The 15,952-nt window shown below is 41.2% G+C and overlaps 1 protein-coding gene across 4 annotated transcripts in view; it reads left to right on the top strand.

The window, feature by feature from the left end:
- Positions 1-15,952, top strand: part of SNX25 (sorting nexin 25) — a 165,387-nt gene that overhangs the window by 60,871 nt on the left and 88,564 nt on the right. For all 4 annotated transcript variants that reach the window (XM_023630939.2, XM_023630937.2, XM_070253161.1 and 1 more), the window contains exon 6: positions 11,690-11,760. In XM_023630939.2, coding sequence (XP_023486707.1) covers positions 11,690-11,760 — 71 coding nt within the window. The remainder of the gene's footprint in view (positions 1-11,689; positions 11,761-15,952) is intronic.

Here is a 15,952-nt window from a genome sequence, read left to right as displayed (position 1 = left end):
GAAATAGAGAATCTGAATAGACCAATCACAAGTAAAGAAATGGGAATAGTAATCAAAAACCTCCCCCAAAATAAAAGTCGACAACCAGATGGCATCTCTGGAGAATTCTGCCAAACATTCAAAGAAGATTTAGTACCTGTCCTTCTCAAAATATTCCAAAAAACTGAAGAAGATGGAACACTTCCTAACACATTTTACAAGGTCAACATCACCCTGATCCCAAAGCCAGACAAAGGCAACACAAAGAAGGAAAATTACAGACCAATATTGCTGATGAACATACATGGAAAAATCCTCAACAAAATGTTGGCAAACTGAATACAGCAATACATTAAAGGATCATACACCATGATCAAGTGAGATTTATACCAGGGACATAGGGATGGTTCAGCATCCACAAATCAATCAATGTGATACACCACATTAACAAAATGAAGAATAAAAACCACATGATCATATCAATAGACACAGTGAAAGCATTTGACAAGATCCAACATCCATTTATGGTAAAAACTATGAATAAAGTGGGTATAAAAGGAAAGTACCTAAAGGCCATATATGACAAACCCACAACCCACATCATAGTCAATAGGGAAAAACTGAAAGCCATCCCTCTCAGAACAGGAACAAGACAAGGGTACCCTCTGTCACCACTCTTACTCAACGTAGTACTGGAGGTTTTGGCCAGAGCAATTTGGCAAGAAAAAGAAATAAAAGGTATTCATATTGACAAGGAAGAAGTGAAACTCTCGCTGTTTGCAGATGACATGATTTTATATATATAGAAAACCCTAGAGAATCCACCAGAAAACTGTTAGAAATAATCAGCAACTACAGCAGAGATGCAGGGTACAAAATCAACTTACAAAAATCAGTTGCATTCTATACTCTAATAATGAACTAACAGAAAGAGAACTCAAGAATACAATCCCATTTAGAATCGCAACAAAAAGAATAAAATATCGAGGAATAAATTTGACCAAGGAGGTAAAAGACCTATACAATGAAAACTGTAAGACGTTATTGAAAGAAATCACTGCTGACGTAAAGAAATGGAAAGATGTTCCATGCACATGGATTGGAAGAATAAACATAGTTAAAATGTCCATAGTACGTAAAGCAATCTACAGATTCAGTGCAATCCCAATGATAATCCAATGACTTTCTTCACAGAAATAGAACAAAGAATCCTAAAATTTGTATGGGGCAAGCAGAAGACCCCAAATAGCTAAAGCAATACTGAGAGAAAAGAACAAAGCTGGAGGCATCACAATCCCTGACTTCAAAATATACTACAAAGCTATAGTAATCAAAACAGCATGGTATTGGCACAGGAGCAGACTCACAGATCAATGGAGCAGAATTGAAAGCCCCAAAATAAAACCACACATCTACGGACAGCAAATCTTCAACAAAGGAGCTAAGAACATGCAATGGAGAAAGTAAAATCTCTTCAATAAATGATATTGAGAAAACTGGACAGCCACATGCAAAAGAATGAAAGTAGACCATTAGCTTTCACCATACACAAAAGCTGACCCAAAATGCAACAAAGGCTTGAAGGTAAGATGTTGTTGCCCACAGTGGCAAAGGGCAAAGAATGACAGGTACTGCCAAGGCTACTTGGTTGTTGAAGCAATCAAAGTTTATTGATAAAGGGAAACAGAACAAGGAGCAGGGGTAAAGGGGAACAACAAATTGGTGTTTACAACATCCACACCACAATCAGCCGGGGAAGTCCCAATAGCTTGTATGGCGGGTAGGAGTGCCGATTGTCTGGGTCTGAGGCAAAGCATCCTTTCCTCAGTGAGACTTCCAATTGTTCTATGGCTGTGACTCCCTTTTATCCTAAGTTTTCTCTGGGTTCTGACTCAGGGTTACAACCATTTGGATATTTTGAGTGATTTCTTCTTGTTCCCATGGATGGGGTGTTTTTATCTTTTTTGTTCCCACGGATGGGATGTTTCTAAAGTCCTGTTAGGTGCCTGTCGGGGTGGCCAGCCCAGACAAGGAACATGATGCAGGACGTATTTTTTGGAACTGGTGCCTTGGGGTCAAGGCCGAAGTGGCCATCTTTGGCCCTGAGTCCAGACACATTCCTTTGTGTGGGGCCCAGGCCCAGTGTCCTTGGAAGGTGGGGGTGGGGGTCAATGAACTCTGTACAGATGTGAAACCATAAAACTCATACGAGAAAATATAGGCAGTACGCTTGTTGACATTCCTCTTGGATCTCTTCGAATACCATGTCTACTCGGGCAAGGGAAATAAAAGAAAAAATAAACAAATGGGACTTCCTCAGACTAAAGAGCTTCTGCAAGGCAAAGAAAACCAGGAACCAAACAAAAAGACAATCCACCAACTGGGAGAAAATATTTGCAAATCATACATCTGACAAGGGGTTAATCTCCAAAATATATAAAGAACTCATACAACTCAACAATAAAAAACCAAACAACCTGATCAAAAAATGGGCAGAGGATATGAACAGACATTTTTCCAAAGAAGATGTACAGATGGCCAAGAGGCGCATGAAAAGATGTTCAACCTTACTAATTATCAGGGAAATGCAAATCAAAACTACAATGAGATATCACCTTATACTTGTTAGAATGGCTATAATCACCAAGACAAAAAAGAACAAATGTTGGAGAGGATGTGGAGAAAGGGGAACCTCATACACTGCTGGTGGGAGTGCAAACTGGTGCAGCCACTATGGAAAATTAAAAACTAAAATCAAATTAAAGATAGAAATACCATATGACCCAGCTATCCCACTACTGGGTATTTATCCAAAGAACTTGAAATCAAAATTCAGCAAGACCTATGCACCCCTATATTCATTGCAGCATTATTCACAATAGCCAAGACATGGAAGCAACCTAAGTGCCCACTGACTGCTGAATGGATAAAGAAGATGTAGTATATATACACAATGGAATACTACTCAGCCATAAAAAAGGACAAAATCATCCCATTTGCAACAACATGGATGGAACTTGAGGGTATTATGTTAAGTGAAATAAGCCCGACAGAGAAAGACAAACACTGTATGATTTCCGCCATATACGGAAGATAAGGAAATACATGGATAAAAAGAAAAGATTAGTGGTTACCAGAGAGGAAGGAGATTTGGGGGGTGGGCATAAGGGGTAAAGGGGCACATATGTATGGTGACTGGTAAATAATAATGTACAACTGAAATTTCACAGTGTTATAAATTATGACCTCATTTTTTTAAAAAAAAACCCCTTTAGTGGGAAGAACATGTAACTCCTCTAAAATATTGGAAATATTTGCCTTGTTTGTGCTCCAGCTCCTTGACCCTTCCTGCTGAAAACCGTTCAACAGTCCTTGTGAAAAGATAGCTCAGAACCTTGTTATCTGCAGGAGCGCTCAGACATAAAAACTAAAATGAAATACTTGTCTTTGTTCATAATATTGGTGAAGACGAAAAATTTGATGGCACCTAGTGTTGGCAAGAGTATAGGAAAATAGCCAACCGCATGTCCTGCTGATAGGGGTATAAATTATTACCTTTCTGTGACTCAATTTTCTATTATGAAAACAGATCACAAAATGTGCATTATTTTTGATACAATTATTGTTTATAAAAACTTAGCTTAATGAAATGATCATGAATGTATGGAAAGATTTCTCCAAGAATGTTTCTTGCAATTTTATTTAAAATAGAGAAAAGCTTGAAGTAACCAAAATGCCTGAGAATAAGGGTTTGGTTAAAAAAAAATTTTGGTGCCTCTATTTGGATTGCTGTGTAACAATGGTGTTGCACTAGAATATTTAATAATATTGGAAGATAGTAACTCTAAGTTGATAAATTAAAAAGGCTCTAAGTCAGTATTTGTAGCATAAATTCAGTCTCATAAAACAAAAAAGAATTACTTTTTCATAGAGAAAAAGTTATAAAGATATACCAGATGTTAATCATGGTTAACTTGGAATGTTGTGCTGTGTATATTTTCCCATTTTCTTCAATAAACATATGTTACTTTAGAGAAAGTAAAATCTGCCGGCCGTTTATCAGGCTGGGATCACAGACACTAAAGCCGGGTACAAAGTTAACAGGAAACAGTATTTCTTCCAAGTATATCTAGTGGCTGCAAAATGTCATACTGATTCCTCTCTTTGAGTGACTATTGCTTTCTCCTTCACTGAGGAACTGTGCTCTCTAAACTCTCAGACTATCAGAAACTTTGCTGTTTGAAATTATATTAGTAAAAATGACACACTCTACCCTTGCCTGGAGGATTTCAATCATTTTGACACAGACAAGCAGCCTCATTTACAATCCATACGCAGAGCTGCAGATAAGGGGTTTCTGGACTCAACATTCCATGTCTTAACTTAACTTTGTTGTTTCCAAGGACATGGGACCCTAGATCCACCCGAAACTGACCCCTTTACACAGCCCTGCATTGAGCCTGTCACAATGCTGCTTCATTTACATTTCATCTACACTCCACCCATCCCCAGAATCTCATAGTAAGTTTACCTTTCCTTTTTTGGGGGAAGACACCCCCACAGTTCCTCCTGCTCCTTGCATTGGGCCAATAAACCTGATTTTGTTGGACTACAGTGACCCTGGTGGTCAGTGATTGGTTAAGTCAAGACACTCTTATAGTTAGGAAAAAGTAAGGCTACTTAACAATGTTTTAACATGTGTTTCACAAACACATGCACATACCATGTCCCTAAGTTGTGCATACCTAAAGAGTCAACCGCAGTGTTAAGGAACAATAATGATACTTAACGCATAGTGCTGAACTCTCACTGTGGGCAGGCGCTGTTCCAGATATTTTAAAGGTGTTATCTCATTTAGTGTTCATGGCAACCCTATGAGGAAAAATACAGTTATTCTTCTTTTTACAGATGAGGACTCTTGAGCTTTAGAATTTTCAGTAATTTTCCGAGTGACACGGTGAGTGTTGAAAGCAGGATTTGAACACAGGAGGTCGGGTGGCACAGCACACGTTCGTAACTGCTCTGATACACTTCCTGATTTGGGGGACACCTTCCGCTTAGCTAGCTGAAGTCATCGTGGCTTGCTTTCTTCCCAAACTCTTTAGCTGAAGTCCCCTTAATGAAAACATTGTCCTCAGCCTAGTACAAGTAGCCTGTGGCAACTCTGAAAACATTATTTTTAAGTTTTTAACTTTTTCTTAAACATTTGTGTGTATACAGTATTCCAATCTATAATAGATCCTTGCTATTTTTAACATGAAACAGCATTTTAAACCATTTACCATATTGTCCACCTGAGACTAGGATTTGTCTGCGTTTGACTCTCCCATGACATTCCAGCACGTGCACGCCCAAGACGGCTCTAATAATAAAGCGTTATTTTTTAAAAAATCTGTCTAGGTGTGCCTGATAAAATGAAGAGACTAATTTTTTTTTTCTATGGCTCATAAATAACTTTGAAATCAATTCTAATAGAATTCCAAGGCTGTTCTCAACAACAGACAGTAGAAGGGCAATACATCTATAGATTTCTAAGGTGATTTTGAAGGACTGTGTGGCATTTCAAGTGAGTTTAACCTTGGTGGGAAGAGTTCATCAATACACACCTTCTCTAAGTCTTTATTTGTTTAGCTAAGTGAATAAAGATAAAGAGAGGTGAGGTGGTGACTCAGACGGGCTGGTGGCAGCTGTCTTTGTGTGATTTTTTTTTTCCCTTGTCCCTGGGAAGGGGATACTGTAGGTAGGATCTTGCCAAAGTTGGAAAAGAGCTGAATTCTTGTCAGGCTGCTTCCTCTTAATACCTGGGTTTACATTATCATTTGGAAAAACACATACCAGCAATCTCTGCACTTTTTTCTTTTTTCTTTTTAAAGATTGGCACCTGAGCTAACAACTGTTGCCAATCTCCTTTTTTTTTCCCTTCTTCTCCCCAAAGCTCCCCAGTACATAGTTGTATATTCTAGTTGTAGGTCCTTCTGGTTGTGGCATGGGGGACGCTGCCTCAGCATGGCCTGATGAGCAGTGCCATGTCCGCGCCCAGGATCCGAACCAGTGAAACCCTGAGCCACCGAAGCAGATGCATGAACTTAACCACTCGGCTACAGGCTGGCCCCAATCTCTGCACTTCTGACCAGGAGAATGTTTACAACTATATGTCCTCCTGGTTTTTGAACCAAACTGGGCACCAGCAAGTCCATGTTCCCCCTGGAGGAAGAAAGCCCAGAGAGTACTGGGTATCGGTATACCTGAATAGGTCCCCAGAGGACCAGGAAGCTCGTGCCATCAGGATAGCCAGCATTTGGATGTATATGTTATATGGTTTTGTTGAGAATGAAAAAGCTACTCATTTCCTACTTTACCTTTTGGTATCAAGTGAAGGTGAACTCTGCAAATTTAATAATCGCCTTCAAATGCCTGCTGTATGCAAAGCACTGCGTGAGGAGGGCCTGGTGTATATAAAGATGAATTGCTTGTGGATCCTTGGATTCTTTCCCCTGCCGTCAAGTTGTTAGTAGTCCAGCGTCGGAGACCCATGTGGGTATAAATAGCTAAATATGAAGCAAGATATTAAGACCAGAAGTGGAGTGTAAAGAGCCAAAGAAGTGGATAGGAGCAAATATTTCGCCTGTGAAAGAGAGAGATCTAAGAAGTTTCAGAGAGGAAAGGCCATGAACTGAGTGTTTAAGAACAAATAGAATTTCAGCAGATAAGGGGGAGGGGTTGCATGCAAGAGGGAGCAGAAACAGAGTGAAGGCTGGGAGTCAGGAAGGAGCTGGAGTGTGTTTGTTGTATTGCATGCAGTCTGGTTTGGCAGGAAAATGGATGCGAGAGAGATATAGAAGGCAGTAAGGCTGGAAAGATTGTCTGGCATTGGCTGTGCTTATGTACTTAGAAAGGCTTTAGACGAGATAAACATTAACCTATATTGAATTTTAGGGTAGCGGGAAAATGATTAAGAACATGAGCTTTAGTGTCAGGGAGTTCTGGGTTGTAATTTTGGCTTTGGTATTTAAAAGCTGTGAGACCTTGGATAGATTTCTTAATCCACCTGAGCTCCGACTTCCTCCTCTGTAACGTGGGGATAATTATGGCACATTGTTTATGAGGATTAACTGAGATCATGTGAATTGAAGTATCTAAACAGGTACCTGGTCCCTAATGAAAGAAATCTATAAATGTTAGCTAGTATTGCATTATGATTTTATGGATTCCTTTTGAAAATTTATCTCTTTACTCAGATGGTGTGTATTTTCTTCAGTGCCACTGATGACTCATTTGTTCCAGAGTGTGAATCACTAAGAATATCAAAGGAAGAGATTGTTCCTATTGTTTGTACCTGTTGTGTTACAGATGTTATGCTTATTAATTTAGCTTGTTGTCTTCGTCAGTTTGGACTGCTGTAACAAAAATACCATAGAACGGGTGGCTCCAACAACAGACATTTCTTTCTCACACTTCTGGAGGCTGGGAAGTCCAAGATCAAGGTGCCGGCAGATTCCGTGTCTGGGGAGGGCCCACTTCCTGGTTTGTAGACGGCTGTCTTCTCGCTGTAACCTCACGTGGTGGACGTGGTCTCTTTTATAAGGACGTTCATCTTATTTATGAAGTTACCCCCCTCATGACCTAATCACCTCCAAAAGGCCCCACCTCCAAATACCATCACACTGGGGATTAGGCCTCAACATACATATTTTGGGGGGACACAAACCTTCATTCCATAGCACTCATTAGTATTTACTGAGGGCCTACCATATGTTTAGTGCCAAGGTAGGTCCTATAGGAGAATGCAAGACACAATCCCTGTCTTCAGAGAGGCTCATGATCTAGTTGGAGAAAAAAAAGGTAGCATATCTTTATTATAAACAAAGCCACAGCTTTGTCTTAGGCTTAAATGTGTTACCATTTTTTAAGGAAGTGTTATGTCCTTAAAGGACCGGGCACACCATTTTCTTTGTTCCTAGCACTCTGGAAATGTGACTCTTTATAACTGCAATATAAAATGGTATATGAATAGGTGCTACTAGAGAGCAGAAGTAATTTAGGATTTCAGAGAAGAGAAAGATTAATGTGGATTAGAGAGACTGGGGAAGATTCGAGGGAAGAAGGAGTATATGGAAGATCTAGTTAGATGGAAAAGTAGGGAGATTGTTTCCAGAAGGAATCAGCATGAGCAAAAGCTTGGAAAGTGACTCTAGTTTGGGGAGGGCAGTGTAGGAACTGGCCTGGCCTAAGTCCAGGTTTATATTGAGGAGAAAAAGAGGTTGGGTTGGGTAAGAGGGCCAGTGCCAAGTTGCAGAGGGAATGGCAGGCTGGAATGCAGGGTGACTCTTTTGGCGAGGTCACCGGAGGTGTGGAGTAAGGGAGGCATGAGATGAAAGTGGTCTTTAGGACCATGTTTTGACAGGGGTGCTCAGGATGGTTTTGATGGGAGAAAGAGCTGAAGTCAAGGAGGCAGTTAGACTGTTCAGCCATTGCAGTGACTCACGTGTGCGAAGACAGCCTGAACTGGGGTGGGGACAAAAGGAAGAACAAGAAGGGAGCTTAATTAGAGATTCTAAGGACAGATCAATAGGGCTTTGAGACTGAAATTTACTGGTGGGGTAGATGTCTAAGATGCTAAGATTTTGAGCCTAGAAGGATAGAGGGATGATGATGTTAGTGCAGACGTGGAGAGGTAAGGAAAGCTTCCCATGCAGGAAAGAAGGTAAGTTTAGTTTGAACAGGCTGAGATAAGTAGATGGACGGTTTGGAAAAGGTTTAAAAATGACTTATAATTCTACCATTTTAATACAACTGCCTTTCATTTTCCTTTATCCCTATTTTATATTGTAGCCCTGGTTCATAAACCCACAGATTTACATATCTGCAGTCATAAATATACATGCTATTTTGCATCTTTGAATTAGTCTGTCATTAAAATATATTTTTAGGTAATCTTTGTAATTCTAAATATTGTTGGCTGAGCGCTTTCCCCTTAGTCTGATATGTCCCCAGAGCTTCCTGAGAGCAGGGACCATATTGGTGATTCCTGTGTGTCTAGAACATAGAAAAAGATTAACAGCTGTTTATTTGATGAAAGCATATTGACCACATAGATTATTCCCCTGCTTTTCTTTGTAGAAGCTGCTATGACAAGCATGTGTGTATATATATATATATATATATATATATATATAGTCATATATATATATATATTGCTTCTATTAAATGGTTTCCTTGTGATAAGTTCTGAGATTGGAATTGCTGTATGAAAGGACATTGGTCTATTTGCAGGTCATCCAGGTGGCAATGCCCAAGGAGTTTGCAGACAGGTGCTGGGGTTGAGTGAGAAGTCAGTACTTTCCACTCATAGAACCTAAGTCCAAGGTTAAATTGCAGAGTTGGTTAGGGAGTGTTAGACTTTGATGGTTCCAGGTACTAGGTTTGTCTATGCTTCTTATTTACTTATTTATTTATTTTTGCTGAGGAAGATTGGCCCTGAGCTCACATCTGTGCCAATCTTCCTCCTTTTGCTTGAGGAAGATTTGCCCTGAGCTAACATCCATGCCAGTCTTCTTCTATTTTGTATGTGGGTCACCGCCACAACATGGCTGCTGACAAGTGGTGTCGCTCCGTGCCTGGCAACCGAAGCTGGGCTGTGGAAGCAGAGTGTGCTGAACTTAAGCACTAGGCCACGGGGCCAGCCCCTGTGTATTCTTCTTATTGTTTCCTCAGTCATTCAGTAACTCACAGGAAAATTCATGGAAAGAGCTATTTTTGTGTTTTACCATTATTTTGAGAAATGAAGGCAGTTCCATCAGAAAACTACTGATCTTTGATGCCCTAGCGAGGTGTCCGTTTGGAGAACACTGCCTGAGTGTGTATTCAGCCTCCAGATGTCTTCTCTGTGTATGGAGTCTTCAAAGAGCTCCCTATCTTTTGGGATGGCGTTCGGCCATGAGACAGCTTGACACACAGTGACTTAAACAAGTTTGGGATGTATTTTCCTCGTCTAACAAGATATTCTGAGATAGGTTGTCTGGGGCGTTGTGATGGCTCAGTCATGTCACTGGAGACCTAAACTACTCCTGTCTTTTTACATCACCTCCTAGCTTGCAACTTTTGTCCTCATGGCTGCTGTGCCTTCATCCAACAGCATCCTTGTTCCATGCAGGAAAATTGGGGGAGGACAAGGACGAAAGCCTGAGAAGGCTTTTCTGTGGGGTCTGCCCCTTTAGAAAGCTTTCCTGGTATCCCCACCCGGCCCAGCAAGTTCTGCTCATATCTCATAGACTAGAACTATATGCGATGGCCGTCCCTACCTGCTAGGGAGAAGGTTAGCATTTTTAGCTGGGTGCCTTGCTTTCCTTGATAAAGCTGGTTCAGATAGTGAGGAAGGAAGAGAGAAAGGATGGTGGCAACCAGCAGCGTCTGCCACAGTCTCCAGGTGACATGCCAACAATGCTCCCAGCAGCCTGTTCTTTGAGGTGAGGAGAGGCAGGTGTCAATATTTATATTACACAAGTGAAGACATAAAAAGATGTGAATCTGTGAAGAGTCCATGAATAGCTATGACTGTGATGAATTCGTGTGTGTCATCTGGGTTTTTGTTGAAAAGCAAAAGAACGTATCTTACTTTGTGCTCTAAAAGCCAGCCAAATGTGGTGTTAAATCTTAGAATGCAGCCAAGTTTGTGTTCAGAGTAAGAATGAATGTTAAATAGCTTTATTATGGTCAGATTCTTAATCAGTCAACGTAATTAAGGGCTAGGAAACAGGATAGATGAGTTTGGTCAATCAATACTTAGGAACCATTGAGTAGCCCTTAAGAACTTGGGTTCATGAAGCCCAACTGAATATGCTCAGAACAGCCACAACTTTAGGATTGTCCTCAGCACTGAAAGTATAAATTTTTATTTTTCCTGACTTGGAGCTGTTCTCAGTCACACATACATACACCTGGTGCTGTATTCCTGTGGTTCTCAACTCGCTCTGTGGGTTAGAATTACCTGGGAAGCTTAAATAGTATTGACGCCAGACTTCCACTGCAGATACTCTGATTATCTTCGTCTGGAATGGTCTTCTAAGTGAGAAGTAATGAGGGAAATCACTAAGACGGTGGCAGTAGGACTGGAGGGGAGAGGACATCTTTGAGAAGTAGGTAGGATAGCACCTCCAATAGAACTTCCTGCAATGATGGAAATGCTCCATTTGCACTGTACGGTATGGTCCATGAGGCACATGTGGCTATTGAGCACTTGGAATGTGGCTAGTACAACGGAGGAACTAAAATTTTAATTTAATTAATTAAAGTTGCCACATGTAGCTTGTGGCCACCTTATCGGACAGTGTAGATTTAGGAGGTAGAATCAATAGGCTCGGGTTGCTAGTGGGGGAAGGGGAGGATAGTGGTGGGGGCTGAAAGAGAGGGAGGAGTTGAGCATAACCTCAAAGTTCCTATCTTCAGAGAAGGGGCAGGTGGTAATGCTTCTGGTATAGGGATCGGAGTCGGGGGAGTGAGTTCATGATTCTTACGTTAGGGTCTCAGAAATGGCTAGCACGTGCCATGGCATAGCGCCTGGCTCAATCCGTGTTGGATAATTTTAATGATCCTTGGGCGAGATTCGCAGTTCTGGTGTTATATTTGATTCGTACAAATGTAGTCTAAAAGTGTCTCTGAAAATAGTATTTTCTTCCTTTCAATCTTTTCTTTTTCTCTTTTTAAAAATCAGGTATCAAATTGTAGTGGAAATAATCCAAGCAACTACCATTAGCAGCTTTCCCCAGCTGAAGAGGCACAAGGGTAAGAACCAGTTTGTTTTCTTCAGTTCTACACTCTGAAGGGCCTGGGTCCATCCCCGCTCTTCTCTCCTGTCAGAGCTTTGGCAAGTATGAGCATTCTTCTGGCTTACATTTAAATATGTCAGATTTATTAAGATCATCGTGTAACAGCGTTAGAGAAAGTCATTATAATTTCATCCTAACAAAAACCTTCGTTTGTATTTCTTTGTTCCCTTGTAAACTTTATTCATCTGTAGTCATAGTTCTAGAAGATTAAAATCATTGGCTATATAGTGCTTCTGTTATGTTTTTAAACTAAACATGATTCCTTAGTTTTTTCTCGTGTTAAAATTTAATCTTAATATTCATTAATATTTCTATCTTGAGACATAATCTTGATAGTCATTTAAATGACTCCAGTGAGTTGATGTTTCATAATTTGCGTAACCTTTTCCTTTAGTTAAACATTTGTAATATGAAGAGCTGCTTTCCTCCTTCTACTCTGGTAAATTAAAAAAAAAAAGTTCTAGGGGCTGGCCCCGTGGCCGAGTGGTTAAGTTCGTGCGCTCCGCTGTAGGCGGCCCAGTGTTTCGTTGGTTCGAATCCTGGGTGCGGACATGGCACTGCTCATCAAACCACACCGAGGCAGCGTCCCACATGCCACAACTAGAAGGACCCACAACGAAGAATATACAACTATGTACCGGGGGGCTTTGGGGAGAAAAAGGAAAAAAAAATAAAATCTTTGGAAAAAAAATTCTGCTTAAAAAAAAAAAAAAAGTTCTATGTGTTTTTTGTTTCCTGTTTGTTTCCCTCCAAATGAAGAGATTTTTTACTCAGGCATGATACTAAGGAATCTTAAGGTGTGAAGATGGCTCTCAACTTCCTTGTAATTTGCCGGTGCTAGCTTATTCCCCCTCTCACATATGAAGCTGAAGGACATGTTAGTGTCTAGACTGCACAGCAGGTCTTGATTCGTAGCTGAGAGGCAGCAAACACTTCTGTCCACGGAGATCTCCAGGCTCACTCAAGTCCCTGTCAGGGAGTAGGGGGCTAACAGAACAAGGAAGAGGCGGCCCAGAGACATGAAATGTGCTCCCAGGTTTCTGTTTAGCACGCAGAGGCAAAAGGAAGCTTGGGCTGGGGAGGTTTATTGTCTCTGAGTCACTGGCAGAAGGCAGGAGCTTTCTAAAGAAGGAAATGAAGGTATAGATTATGAGGAGACACTAATTCTTAATCTCAGCCCAGTAAGGAACATGGTGCAAATGCGTTCATTTAGAAATGCGTACTGAACACTGGCTAGGTGATTGTGATGCGGTAGTGAGCAAGACAAAATCTCTCATTCATTGAGTCCCTAAACTAGGCTGGGAGAGAATCAGACAATAAGAGAATAGAATGTACCATATTTCAAGCAGCGACATGTGCCTTGGGGAAGAACAGAGCTGTGGGGGAGGCGTGTGGTAGATAATGCTGGTTCAGCTGGAGTGGAGGCTGGTTGTGCATTCAGGTCAGGTGACCTCACCCTGGTGGTCACCTGTGAACCAAGACCTGGTGACCTGAGGGTGTCTGGGGAAGGGCAGGTGCAAGACTCTGAGGCGGCAGCAGGCGGCCTGTGTGGCTGGAAAGGAGTGAGTCAGGGGAGGGAAGCCAAACGTGAGATCAGAGAGGCGGGGGGGACCCTAACAGGAGGGGCCTTTCGGGCTGCAGGGACTTTGGCTTTTGTTCTGAAGGAGGAAAGAAGTCCTCGGGGGCTTTTGAGCAAAGGGGATGTGATCTGATGAATTCCTACAAGAGCACCGGCTCTGTTCCTCTCCTTTTTCTCAGAGTTCCCCCAGAGAGGGTGCTTCATTTCAGACAGTCTGACAGATGTTTTAAAGAGAATAGTAGAGATGGATTTCTCGTTGCCACCATTATCTTTTCTCAGTGCTCCTCCTTGTTATTTGAGTTTAGTCAGAAAAATACCTTATTTTGTGTTATTGTCTTAGTTTATTAGGGCTGCCGTAACAAAGTACCCCAGACTGAGTGGCTTCAGCAACAGAAATTTATTTCCTCACAGTTCTGGAGTCTAGAAGTTCGAGATCAAGGTGTTGGCAGAGTTGGTTCCTTTTGAGGGCAGTGATGGAGGGATCTGTTTCAGGCCTCTCTTCTTGGTTTGTAAGATGGATCTCTTCTTCCTGTGTCTTTGCATCATCCTCCCTCTGTCCGCGTCTGTCTGAATTTCCTCTTCCTACAGGGCCACCAATCCCATTGGATTAGGGCTCATCCTAGTGTCCCCGTTGTAACTTAATTGCCATTCTCAAGACCCTGTCTCCAAATATGCTCATTCTGAGGTCCTAGGACTTCAATATATGAATTTTAGGGATCGGGGGAACACAGTTCAGCCCATAACAGTTATGGTACTAGACATGCTCAGTGACACTTCTTTCTTTCATGCCTCCATTTTCCGTCTAGGCTGTCCTTACAACTGTCTAGGACGTCCTGGCCTCCTTCTGTTCACACAGTGGGGGAAAGGCAAATAACAGGCTGAGCTCACTGGGGGCCTTGGAGCTCTTTTGCCTGGAGACAGAGAACATAGGAGGCTGGTTTCATTACTTCTCTGATGTCACTGGCCAGCAGTGATGATCATCTCCAACCTCTGCGTCCACATAGTTTAATACTCCAGGGGATTTTAGTCTTCCTGCTTTTTACGAAGTTAAGCTGCCAAGATTGGCCCTTTACAACGTGCTTAGGGTTTAAGTGAAAACTTAACATGAGAGTGTATGTGCATTTTATGTTATAAGGACAAATTAACTGGCAAAATTTACTTTAAATTTGGTGTATTTGGGTTGAATTTTAATGATAACTGAAGCATTTGGTTTATTATGTGTGTTAGTTTCCTAGAGATGCCATAGCAAAGTACCACAGCTGGGTGTCTTCAATAAGAAAAATGTGTTCTCTCGCAGTTCTGATAGCTGGAAGTCCAAAATCAGGGTGTCCGCAGGGCCACACTCTCTCTGGACACTCTAGGGAAGAATCTCTTCCACGCCTTTCTCTTGGTTTTTGGTGTTGCCAGCACACCTTGACATTCTTTGGCTTGAAGACACATCACTCTAATCTCTGCCTCTTTCCTCGCATGGCGTTCTCCCTGGGTCTCTGTGTTTGTTTTCTTACAAGGACAAAGTCGTATTGGATTAGGGCCCGCCCTAATTAAGATGAACTCATCTGAATGCGAGTACATCTGCACAGACCCCATTTCCAAATAGGGTCATATTCACAGGTACCAGGGTTTAGGACTTCATCATATCTTTTAGGGGACACAGTTTAACCCACAACATTATAACTGATAAGTTTAAGATGGCTCTGTAGTTCCTTTTTTGTGAAAATGCTAGGAACATTTATTTTCAGTAAGCTGTATGACCACATTAAGATTTGCTACATTAATCTCCTTTTGGGTTAATTCTGGTACCAGTAGTTGGCTTTTTCTAGATTAGTCTCTTTGAAGTCTGTAATAGGACTCAAAGGAAGAAATCTCAGCCAGAAGGGGAATAGCTGAAACCGTCTAGGTGATTTCAGTCACAGTGTGTCTTCGTGTCCAGAACACAGACAGGCTCCGTGGCATCAGTGCTCTAGCAAATTGCGTGGGTCTGTATAAGAATGAAGGGAAACATAAGTGACCAAGAAAAGGTACATTGCATTTCATCCAAAGTTAAAAACTTGTATGTGTCATAAGAAAGTTAAAAAGACACCCCAGAGAATGGGAAAAAATATTTCCAAGTCATAAATACAATATAGAGCTTGTATCCAGAATATATAAAGAACACATACAACTCAATAATCAAAAGACAACCCAATTGAAAAATGGGCAAAGGATTTTCATAGATATTTCTCCAGAGAAGATATATAAATGGCTAATAAGCACATGAAAACATGCTGTGCATTATTAGACATTAGGGAAATGCAAATCAAAACTGATATGAGATACCACTTCACACCCACTAGAATTCTAGGCTACAGTAAAAAGCAGATAATAACATGTGTTGGTACGGATGTGGAGAAATTAGAACCCTCATACATTGCTAGTGGAAATGGGAAATGGAAAACAGTTTGGCCGTTCCTCAAAATGTTAAACGTAGAATTACCATGAGACCTGGAGTTTCCAATCCTAGGTATATACCTGAGAGAAGTGAAAACATGTCCGCAGAAAACTTGTGCTTGGATGTTTGTGCTAGCATTAT

The sequence above is a fragment of the Equus caballus genome, chromosome 27 (assembly GCF_041296265.1).
Source record: "Equus caballus isolate H_3958 breed thoroughbred chromosome 27, TB-T2T, whole genome shotgun sequence".
NCBI classification, from domain to species: domain Eukaryota; kingdom Metazoa; phylum Chordata; class Mammalia; order Perissodactyla; family Equidae; genus Equus; species Equus caballus.
This window is presented reverse-complemented; position numbering and strand designations above follow the sequence as displayed.